We start from the raw sequence: 12028 nt of genomic DNA, 5'->3' as shown, positions 1-12028 counted from the left end.
TACACAAACCAAGGCGGATGTTACTAGCGTGGATTTCTGACTCCAGGTGGGGGTAAGTGACAGGAGTAGATGAACTCTTATGGCACAAAGACCACACATGTATGCAAATAACACTCATAATAAAGAATGAGGGATGTTACAAATTGAACATGAAGTGAGTGTATCATTTTAAAATGCAATAATGCACTTTAAGTGACGAAAAATGGCACCTTGAGGTTTCATGTTTATCTTTCAATGATTTCTATATCAATTTTGCTCAGGTTACTAGTTTTAAAAAGTGTGTCTAACTGCCTGCCTTTCAAACTCACCCGGTGTCATTTTAGCATATGCCCCATCACCAGAAATAAAGATTCTGCGAGTGGAATTTTGCTGATAATTTTGTCAGATAGTAAACCAGCCAAAAGAGAATCCAATTTCCTGTCAGTTTATGGGCTCTAGAGGGCTAACAGGAGTAAAAAAAAAATTGACTTTTGTCATTAAAGTCAGAACCTGGGACTCTGCCGATGTACAGGAAGCATCTCTGCTGAGTCTACTTTTAGAGTCACTTTTCTGACCATGTTGGCTCCTGAAAGATTTCATAGAATTTAAAGGGCCAACATGTCACATTAGTGCAATCCAGAGAACATATCTATTGGTTACATGGTTTGAAAAGGTAGGTTAAATGATGCCCTGTTCCCACTAGACAATACAAAAGAGACTTAACCTGAGAATTTAAGAGAAAATAATTCCACAGAAAAGGGGATGAGAAGGACTTAGCGCTGCTGTAGTAACAAAACAGGTGCAACTGGAGAGGATGGTATTTAATTACTAGTTTTTCCAAGCCAAATGGACAACAGGAAAGGGAACACACAACAATTACCTGTTGTTCTGTTCACTCCCTCTGGGTCACCTGGTATTGGTCACCATCAGAAAACAGGATCCTGGGCTATATGGACCTTTGTTCTGACCCGGTATGGCTGTTCTAATGTTCTAAGCCTGATTCCTCCGACCCAGCAACCTCTGCCTACCTCTATAGTTTTACACCATGTAAAGCAGAGCACTCAAAATCCCAGGAATCTCAGTTTTGTACTCTTGACTTGCTTAAGTTTAGAGGGATCCATTTCTTTCTTAGCTATATCTAGGGTTGCTGACTCTGTAATATTTTAATACAGGTTGAACCTCCTTAGTCTGGCAACATCCATAATCCAGCATGATTTCAGTTAGCCAGACTACCACTTATCTGACGAAGTGGGTCTTTGCCCGTAAAAGCTTACGCTCCATAATATGTTAGTCTATTAGGTGCCACAGGACTTCTTGTTGTTTTTGAAGATACAGACGAACTCGGCTACCTCTCCGATACTTACCATAGGTGTGGCCAAGTGTCCCATAAAGTTTGTTTACAGCCACCCATCCTGGCTGTCAGAGTTCTGTGCTGTTATTTAGCTGTAATTTACCCCTAAATGTCTCCTAAGAGCCCAGTAAGCAGTGGAAGTGTTGGAAATGTGCCAGACAGTATTGACCTCCCGTGATCTGGGAAATTCTCTTGTCCGGCCCTGGTCAGGTCCCAAAGGTACCAGACAAGAGAGGTTCTACCAGTACCAAACAGTCCAGCAGGAGGGCTGGATCCTTCCCTGTCCTGCCTCGTCCCCTGCCCTTCCTCCTTCCCAGGTCAGCATCTGCTTTTCCTCTCTCCCCACCCTCCCCTTTTCCTGGGTAAGGAGGGACTCACCTGCAGCACCGTGAGCTGCATTTGGCCAGCGCAGGCAGGAAGCAGTGCTCGCTGAGTAGGGGCTGACACAGGTGATGACCCAACAGCTCTCTGCCTCCCCCACCTGCAGCAACCAAACTTGGGTGTCTGGTCAGGAGATCTGACCAGACACTGTCAAGTCACCTTTACGACTAGTGAAAAACCAGACACCAGGCCATGCGAGGAAGATCACTCGAAGGCAGGGGTGGGGAATCTTTTATTGGTCGAGGGGAAAAAAAATCAGTCGGGGACCACACAAGTGAGAAACAAAAAACCCTCATTGACGTGGCCCCAAGTGAAAAGGGGGAAAAAAGCCCTCACCCATGTGGTCCCCAATGGAGAAGCAGAAAAAAAAAAAAAAAGACACTCACCTGAAGCTCCAGTCAAGGCTCAGGGCTCACCCCCAGAGTACGATTAACTCTCCTGGGGGCCCCTCAAGGCTCTGAAGTGCAGCTAAAAATGAAGGGTTCAGCATGCAGGAAGGGGCTGCCGGGCAGCAGGCTAGGCTTGAGGGACCTGAGGAGGAAGCAGGCTGCAGGAACAGGCTGGGAATGACGGTGAAGGGCCTGGAAAGGAGGAACAGAGTGTGCAAGAGTGGGTTGGACCGGGCAGAAGGTGGCAGGGGATTGAGGCACTTATCTGGTGCCTTTCAGGGGCATACATGACTCTGTGCAGCTCGTCAGGGAAGTACTCCCTGCAGGCACCATCCTCCACCATTCTCAATGGCTTTCCCCACCCCGATCTACTTTAGTGGTACTGGTTTACTATAGCACTGGTTCTCAAATTTGCCTGACTGTGCCTCCCCATCTGTGTCTGTTGTCGTTTACATCACACACACACACACACACACACACACACACACAGAGGTGCCTAGCCAGCAGCTGCAACTCCCCAACCACCCAGCTCTGTCAGAGTAGGGAGCAGCAGCTGCTGACTGGAGGCCTAGCTCTAAAAGGAGCACCACTGCCAGCAGAAGCAGAAAGAATAAGGGAGGTTTGGTATGGCAGTACCACCCGAAGGCCAGGTCTCCACGAGGGGATAAATTTGAATTAAGATTCGCAATCCCAGCTCTGTGAATTGCATAATTGGCGTCAATGTACCTTGATTTGAATTTTGGCACTGTCCCCACAGCGAGAGGTCAACAGGAGAAATGCTCCTTTCAACTTTCCTTGAGTCAATGGGAGCAACCTCAAGGTTTGATTTAGCATGTCTAGCAGGGACACGCTCAATCAAACCCTCTGAAGCTTTGATCTGCAAGTAAGTATAAATGTGCCCTTAATTTGCCAAGGCTTTTGTGCGGGAGTGCTGCTTTCAGAGCTGGGCGCCCAGCCAGCAGTCGCCATTCTCTGACCAGCCAGCTTTGAATGTATACATTTTGTCATAAAGCTTCTTATGATCCCCTCAGAATATATTCCACATCCTCACAGTTGGGAGAACCTCTACACGATATACCAAAGTTCTCCTACTGTGAATGGGGCAATACCAGCAAAGCTGCATGATAAACAGCCTCCCCCGCTATGAGCAAAACAAGCTATGTTAATCAAACACAGATTTTCTGGTATAGGTGTCTCTACACAAGGGACTTCTGCTAACATAGCTACATCACTCAGGAATCACATCACATCCCTGACTGACACAATTGTGTCATGTGAAGTCTGTAATGCAGACCTGGCCTCAGAAAGGCTAGAAAATAATGGATTCTGACATGCAAAATCTTAAAGGTGGACCTTCACACAGAAAAATCAAAGCACGTGAGAATATTTATAACAAACACCACAGAGAGGTAGCCGTGTTAGTCTGTATCTTCACAAAGCAAACAAGCAGTCCTGTAGCACTTTAAAGACTCAAAAAGTAATTTATTAGGTCATGAGCTTTCATGGGGCAAGAAGCAAATTTAGGAGTTGCAGGGGAAAGTGCTGTTCTTGCAAAATGTTAAAGTGATTACCTATTGTTGTTGTGTGGCATTAAACTTATGTCAGTCATTTTAAAATATAATGACTGAAGTATCTGTATCTCAACCATAAAAAGTAACAAATTCTACCTGCAAGCCTGAACCATGATTTATTAACTAACTCAGTGGTTGTCTGAACTATTTATTTCCTTTGATTAAACAAAAGGGTGCTAAACTAGGAGGGAAAGGAGTCAAGACAGTAATAGGAAATGAATGACACTTCCACAATCCTGAGACTGAGGAAAGGGTAAATGGAGCCTCCATCGGAGCAGCCAGGTAGAAGCATGCATTTAAGATCAACTTTTCAACACAAAATCAATTACACACAGTGACAATGAATAAAGAATATTAAAATATATGATTTGATTGGTTTTTAAATCTCATGATTTTCAGGGGCCAATCTCAGAAGACTGGAAGAGGGCAAATATAGTGCCCATCTACAAAAAGGGGAACAAGAACAACCCAGGAAATTACAGGCCAGTCAGCTTAACTTCTGTGCCAGGAAAGGTAATGGAGCAGGTAGTTAAGGAAGTCATCCGCAAGCACTTGGAAGGTAGTAAAGTGATAGGGAACAGCCAGCATGGTTTTGTAAAAAACAAATCATGTCAAACCAACCTGATAGCTTTTTTTGACACGATAACGAGACTCGTAGATAAGGGAGAAGCAGTGGATGTGGTATACCTAGATTTTAGTAAAGCATTTGATACGGTCTCGCATAATATTCTTATCGACAAACTAGGCAAGTCCAACTTAAATGGGGCTGCAATAAGGTGGGTGCATAACTGGCTGGCTAATCGTACCCAGAGAGTAGTTGTTAATGGTGCTCAATCCTGCTGGAAAAGCATAACAAGTGGGGTTCCACAGGGGTCTGTCTTGGGACCAGTTCTGTTCAATATCTTCATTAATGATTTGGATATTGGCATAGAAAGTACGCTTATTAAGTTTGCAGATGATACCAAGCTGGGAGGGGTTGCAACTACCTTGGAGGATAGGGTCATAATTCAGAATGACCTAGATAAATTGGAGAAATGGTCTGAAGTAAACAGGATGAAGTTTAATAAAGATAAATGTAAGGTGTTGCACTTAGGAAGGAATAATCTGTTTCACACATACAGAATGGGAAAAGACTGTCTAGGAAGGAGTACAGCAGAAAGGCATCTAGGGGTTCTAGTAGATCGCAAGTTAAATATGAGTCAATAGTGTGATGCTGCTGCAAAAAAAGCAAACATGATTCTGGGATGCATTAGCAGGTGTGTTGTGAACAAGACACGAGAAATCATTCTTCCACTCTACTCTGCGCTGGTTAGGCCTCAGCTGGAGTGTTGTGTCCAGTTCTGGGCACCCCAATTCAAAAAAGATGTGGAGAAATTAGAGAGGGTCCAGAGAAGAACAACTAGAATGATAAAAGGTCTGGAGAACGTGACTTATGAAGAGGGGCTGAAAGAATTGGGCTTGTTTAGCTTGGAAAAGAGAAGATTGAGTGGGGACATGATAGCGGTTTTCAGATATCTTAAAGGGTGTCATAAGGAGGAGGGAGAAAACTTGTTCTTCTTGGCCTCTGAGGAGAGAACAAGAGGCAATGGACTTAAGCTGCAGCAAGGGAAGTTTAGGCTGGACATTAGGAAAAAGTTCCTAATTGTCAGGGTGGTCAAGTACTGGAATAAGTTGCCAAGGGAGGTTGTGGAATCTCCCTTGCTGGAGATATTTAAGAACAGATTAGATAGAGGTCTATCAGGGATGGCGTAGATAGTGGTAGGTCCTGCCGTCGGGGCAGGGGACTGGACTCGATGGCCTCTCGAGGCCCCTTCCGGTCCTAGTGTTCTATGATTCTATGATTTGTGATCTTCTAAGGTTGGCAAAACTGCGCTCTCCACCTGGATAAGCAAGGAAAATGTGCCACAGTTGGGACAGGATCAATGTCCCCTTAAAGGGCCTGTCACTCAGTGACAGAACAGATAAGATACCTAGAATCTGAAAGTTATTTTAATTAAATGGAAATACATAAATCATGCCCTGCTGCCACAGAGAACGAATGTCATACCACAGACTCAGTCTCCTGACTTCAGGGCAAGACAAGCAGGAGAAGCAAACAAGGCTGTGAAATTTAAAAACACCTACTTCAAAGCAAATAGGTTTGATAATTAGGAAAAAGTGTGGCATAGGGAAACGATTAGGCCATATGGTGGGAAGCGATTTTAAAGGTGAGCTGCAAAGCTGTTTTAAATAAATGAAGAAACTACTTAAAATTCCAGATCATTAACAGAATGGTATATGCAGAATTAACTATTTTGTTTTAAAACTGTGCAACAAAGAAATTCATTCTCCTTCGACTTACTTTGCCAAGTCTTTGCAGGGGAGCAGAGGAGGGAGGTGAAAAAGTTGATCGCGATATTATTACTGAGAAGAGTCAGACTCCTAACACATTGTCGGGGCTTTGCAGTTTGCCTTAAAGGGAGATCTATTTGTGAGATACGGCACCTTTCCCCTCTAGATCACTGGTATCAAGCAATCATGTCTAGATCAGCAGTGACCCATGGTTCATTACTGATGCTGTGCGTGTCACTCTTACAACCCTCAGACATCTAGTAGTTTTTCCCAAGGAAAGTCAATGGGCCGGAATATGCACTGCAGTTCTCTTAAGGTACAATACAGGAGTCAAAGCAATTTTTGGTCTCTTCTGTGTACCATTTGGACTAACAGCAGCCTAGATTAGTTAGTGTCTGCTCACACCTACCCCAGCACATCCTTGGAGCACAGAAAATGCAGAAAACTGCCTATATCAGCCCGATGCTGCCTCAATACTGAGAGAATTCCCAGGGGGCTGTTCCAACATCTTTAAACCCCTTTATATCACCAGAGCAGAGTAAAGGTAGGTCTATACACCAAAGTTATTTTGAAATAACCATTATTTGAATTAACTATCCTAGCACCTACACCATGGGACCACTATTTCAAAATAATTTCGAAATAGCAGTTGGCTTATTTCAAACTAGGTGAACCTTGTTCAGCAAGGAATAGCGCCTATTTCAAAATAGGGGCCACACAGACAGGGAAGAGAGCCTCTTTCTAAATAAGCCATAGTGCGTCCAATGGCTCTATTTCAAAAGTGGCTCTATTATGTGTAGATGCTCTATTTCGAAACACTATTTCAAAATGCATTGTGTGTGTAGTGACATTATTTTGAAATAAGCTATTCTGGAATTTCTCTTCCAGAATAACTTATTTTGAAATAACAATGCTGTGTAACAGGGCTGCAGCAACAATATCCTCCCACAATCCTTGAAAGCTCAGCTAAACCAGGTCTGAAGAAGACTCCACTATGACTTTGTATTTTCTGGCTTGCAGCTATTGAACTAAGTTTATAAATCATTTTAAACATTTTCTTGTAAATTAAATTGTATTTGACATCTCACTTTCCAATTACATGCTTTAATATTAATTAAAACGGTGCCTGCCATGACTGTCCTTGAAAAAAAATATATATATATTATTTTTGCGTGTGAGTGTATATATAACAGGTGGCTCCCACATCCCAGGACTTTTCTCCCATTTTCTGCAAAGATAAATAAGTAGCCATAGTTGTCAGACTTGCATGTTTTTGTATCGTGGCTTGAGTAAAGTGAGCTAGCGGGATCTTAATCCAGACCCTGGCAATGTAACTACTCACATCAAAAAGCTACAGACATAGTTGATACTAATCTGCAGACACAGAATTGGCCAGGGAGGTGAATGCTCTTCTCCCCCAAAGAGAGAGCCCCTTCAGGGCAGGGCTGAGAGCAGGAAGCTAGCAAAAAGTTAGAGAGAAAAAAAAAAAGTAAATCAGTATCACCAATACCTGCAGTTTTATCCCGAGTCTTCCAATATTTGGGGTTTTTACCAGGAGCCATGCTACCTGGGCATCTCAGCTTTCATTTAAAAAAAAAAAAAAAGTTATTTTTCCAGACAGTCGCAGAGAAAAAGCTTGAAAATGTGAGTCATAAAAGCTGATCCAAAAGATTAAAAAGAAATCCAAAATCTTCCTTGTGTAAAGTGTCACCATTTTTAAGTCAGTCAGGATTTTTGCCGGGGGTGGGTGGGAGAGGCTGACTCATATTCTTTGAACACTTGTTGCTGATAATCCCAAGTATCCTCTCATTTTGCACCCCCAAATCTCCAGAGGGAAGAGTTGTAAAACATCCAGGGAGACATTATTGTATGAGAAAACACTAGCTACCTTTGGCCTCCCCTCTTCCCACTGCTTTTCCCTTGCATGAATGCAATCACCTCCCTCACCAGAGCAAAAATTGCCATTCATTTTGGTCTTATTCCCCATCATTAAAATGGTACGTGGGCAGAAAGCAATGAGTCCCTTCCTCTATCTCATGGGCTTTATTTATCTACTATTATTTAACTATAAGAAATAAGCCCAACCATTTCAGTTTAGCATCTCCTAGTAGAAGGTAATGGAGGCTCCTTTTCTCTCCTGCCTCGAATACTCCACCAGACGGACAGACACCCACCCACCCTGGGACAGAAGGGAGGCTTCTGCAGCCCAGAAACACTCCCCACTGGAAGGGCTGAGATAATTAGGCTCTTTTGTTAAGACTCAGCAAAGGTGACTACAAGGAAGATGCCCAAGAGCAAGTTATTTTCACGCAGCACACGAGGCTTTTAAGGTAATGAAAAGAGAAGAGCCAGAGCTGGAAGAAAACACCAACAGTTTTCTGCAAGACTTGGCACCCTCCCACCAGCTTCCCATAACCCCCTCAGACACACACTTTCCTCCCATACAGCTCTGTAACCCCTTCTATAAACTCTGCCCTGCTTCCAGCACTCACACACTGCCCGCAGGCTCGGCCCGTCTCCCTAGGGCACCCACTTCCTACCCACAAACTCCTCATAACCCTCTTCACCACACCCCACAAGCACTCACAAAATTTCCTGATCCAGTTCTGCTGAGATATTTTCAGACCACAGTGGGTCACCACCCTCCTCCTACCCCACTTCCCAGCGGGAGATCAGTCATCGACCTGCAACATAGCCGAACGTGTCACACGTGCACACCGACCGCTTGTTGTCCACTTCAAAGTCACAGTGGGCCAGGGGAGGGCAGCCTACAGCCAGCAGCCATGTGGCTCTGACACAGTGGCAGAGCTGTGGTGTTGCAGATGCTGCTGTAGGAAGCAGTTACAGCTGCACAAGAAGGGGTTTTTCCACTGATTTAGGTGAATGGTTTTCAACCTTTTTGTGTGTGTGTGTCTGTGTGAAGATCCCTAAAATATTTAAAATGGAGGTGCAGACCCTTTGGAAACGTTAGATAGTCTGCAGACCACAAGTTTAAATCACCGTCTCCATGAGAGGCCAATCTGTTCCAGGCTGACAGAAAAATTCTTCTGTCAGCCTAACTGCATTTACACCAGGGGTTACGTTGATCTAACTATGGTGCTCAGAGCACAAGATTTTTCACAGTCCTGAGTAACATAATTAGCTGGACCCAAAAGTTTTAGGTGTTGATTAGGCATGAGATGCAATTTTTAATCCGGACTAATTTTGAAGAAGTAGAGAGAGTTGCCACACAATCCTTTTCAAAATTCAGAAAAGCATGACATTTTGGTCTGTAAAAGCCTTTTGGGTGCAGCAAAACAGAAATAAAATAGCAAAGCGCAACACAGAGATAGGACACTTAGGATCTACTGTTGTTAAGCTTCAACTGATTGTTAAACCTTCATAACAAAATTTTAACTAGCAAATGGAGGTTAAAGGCTGTTGAATGCAGAGACACCCGGTAGCCACATGACTGACAGGAATCCATGCAAGAGGAGTGGAACCATATGGAAAATATCAAGGGAAGGAAAAAAATGTCATCCTGTTCTTTGCATAGCTTTCAGCAGCCAGTTTTCCCTCTTACTGAATAGGAACTGCCCCGATTCAAATTTTCTCTCCTTGTGCCCCTTACAAAGCAGAAAACATTGTCTCCTCACTCCCATTCCTCCCCTTCTGTTTCTCTACTGGGGAGCAGGACCCTGGAGGTGTTTTTAAACAAAAAAAAAAGAGGGAAGAAAGATGAATTCCCAAGGGTTCAATGTGCTGGGGCCTGCATTTCTGAAAACCTCTGTGGTCTGCGTATCCCTACACACTTAAGAAAAGGGAAGGTTGCTAAAGAATGTGAAATGTGAGAGCTACAGATTCCCCCATCACCACATCCCTCCTCCTGCCTTCAATAATACATTTCAACAGTCATTCTTCAACCCCCTTTTGGGGAGGGGAAGAGGAGGAGGTGAAGAGCTCAGGTTACACTGGGGATTTTTTTTTTCAAAACCACAACAAACACCACGCAACGAAAACTCAAAGGAAAAGAACAAGCCAGACCTGCTGTTTCCTTTTACAAGCCATTTATTTCGAACAAGCACACAGAAATGAAGGCACTTTCCCCTCCCTCCAAGCGCTTAAAAATCTGCCCCAGCTAAGGACTGTTAGCGGGTTAACTCTTAACAGCTCGCCCTGCCTCCCACCCCCACCTGAGGTGACTCTCTCCATCTTTTCATACCTCCCGCAGCACACCAAAGCCCCCGGTCTATCTGGGGCGAGGGACCAGCGAGCCGTAGGGTAGCTCGAAGTCAATGCACCCTGCGCATCTGCCTGGGAACGGACCTGTCCTCGCCAGCGCCGCTGGGGCGAAGACCAGCATAAGTCCCTATGGGAACTAAACCCGAGGCGGGCGGGGCGGGGTGAGACCAGCGCAGTCTCCCGCCCGGGCCAGTCACGTTCCCTGCCGATGACCCGCAGCCCCGTGACATGAAAGGAAACCAGCCCCCGGCCCCAGCAGCGCGGGGCGGCCTGGAACGCACAGCTGCCCGCGCCCCGGCTTCTCTCTGCAAAGGCGCTTACCTTGCCAGGCTTCCTCATTGTCCCCTCCCAGCGCCTTCCCTTGGCGGGGGCTTTAGGCTAGGGGCTTACAGCGCTTGGTGGCACCACAAGCAACGGTTACAAATCCTGTCAAGTCATGTGAGTGAGTGACTGAGTGATTCCCCCCCCCTCCACTTTCTCGCTGCTTTTAGGACAATGCTCAGCAGCCCGGGCTCAATGTGTCAGGCCAGACTGGCTGATGACAGAGAGGAGGAGGAGCTGCCGGCAGGGCCTGACTCTCCTGGCAGCTGGGGCCTAGAGGCGGTGTTGATTGGGGTTCTGACATCTCGTAGTGATGCCTTGAGGAGTAGGAGGAGAGTGGTGTGTCTGATTTCTTGTTCTGTGCAGCCTCCCTTGCCCCTGCCCCCTCCTCCCCTTTTCAGCTCCGCTCTCCTGCTTCCTTCCTTCCAGCCAGCCTGGGACCAGCAGGAGGAGGTCTGTGTTGGCTGGGGGACCCCAGCAGGCAGCTGCTTTTCTTCTCCACAGCTGAAACCTGTAGTATGCACACTGCAGGCTGAGTCACTTTCCCCAGCCTCACCGCTGGGAGGACTTCAGTTCTGCTCAGCCTCCTTGTTTTCTCAAAGCCTAGGCGGGGGGAAGCCCCAGATTTCAGAGGAGGCAGAGATTGTCCTGGATGCAAACGTCTGAGTGATACAGCCAAAGTGAACTAATCTGCAGCCCTCTTCTGAAGAAGTACCCAGGGTTTAAATGGCTTTTCAGTCTTTTTGCCAGGTATCACAGAAGTAGCTGTGTTAGTCTGTATCTTCAAGAACAAGAAGAAGTCCTGTGGCACCTTATACACTAACAGATATTTTGGAGCATAAGCTTTCATGGGCAAAGAATGTCTCATGCATCTGATGAAGCACGTCTTTGCCCACAAAAGCTTATGCTCCAAAATATGTTAGTCTTTTGCCAGTCACTTTCACAGGTCTGATAGGCTCTGCACTGGTAGGGAGAGGCACCACTGAGCCAAACAAGTATGTCCCTTGGGAGGGGGCACTGGGGATGGGAGAAAGCCCACCAGGGTTGGTTGACTGTATTTCTCAGGGATCTATTTGAGCTGAACGTAATTCATAAAAGCCCAAAACCTCCTGCCTTTGTAGACAGCCTCTACAAAGAGTGAAGCTTTCAGGAGGGAATAGGCTGCTGGCCTAGAAGAAGGACACGCGGCTGCTGCCGTTTTTGAATCGCTGTGATGTTTAAACACACTTCAGCTCCATGCAGGGCATGCAAGGAGGGACTCTGCTAGTCTGTCTTTATTTTGGTTGGATGATAAAATCCTGAAAGCCTTGAAGAGGGTTTCCCTGCTGCTTTACACAAGATTGCTGCTGTGCTTCAATCTGGCCTGGGCCTGGATTCTGCCACAGGGGCCATAAACCCCAGTACCACTATAATGTAAATAAAACACAACTACATCTTCCAATGGGGAATGATAAACATTTAAAAAAATCTCAGATATCATCTTA

At 45.5% G+C, this 12028-nt stretch overlaps 1 protein-coding gene across 6 annotated transcripts in view; it reads right to left on the bottom strand.

The window, feature by feature from the left end:
- TCF20 (transcription factor 20) overlaps positions 1 to 10667 on the bottom strand; it is a 211222-nt gene extending 200555 nt beyond the window's left edge. For 3 of the 6 annotated variants that reach the window (XM_075010442.1, XM_075010404.1, XM_075010415.1), the window contains exon 1: positions 10545 to 10621. In XM_075010442.1, coding sequence (XP_074866543.1) covers positions 10545 to 10562 — 18 coding nt within the window. In that variant the 5' untranslated portion in view covers positions 10563 to 10621. Of the gene's footprint in view, positions 1 to 10544 lie in introns of all 6 variants that reach the window. The other 3 variants (XM_075010394.1, XM_075010451.1, XM_075010424.1) reach the window with 2 other exon arrangements.
- Between the last annotated feature and the right edge of the window lie 1361 nt (positions 10668 to 12028).

This window comes from Carettochelys insculpta, chromosome 1 (assembly GCF_033958435.1).
Source record: "Carettochelys insculpta isolate YL-2023 chromosome 1, ASM3395843v1, whole genome shotgun sequence".
In the NCBI taxonomy this organism is placed as follows: domain Eukaryota; kingdom Metazoa; phylum Chordata; order Testudines; family Carettochelyidae; genus Carettochelys; species Carettochelys insculpta.
This window is presented reverse-complemented; position numbering and strand designations above follow the sequence as displayed.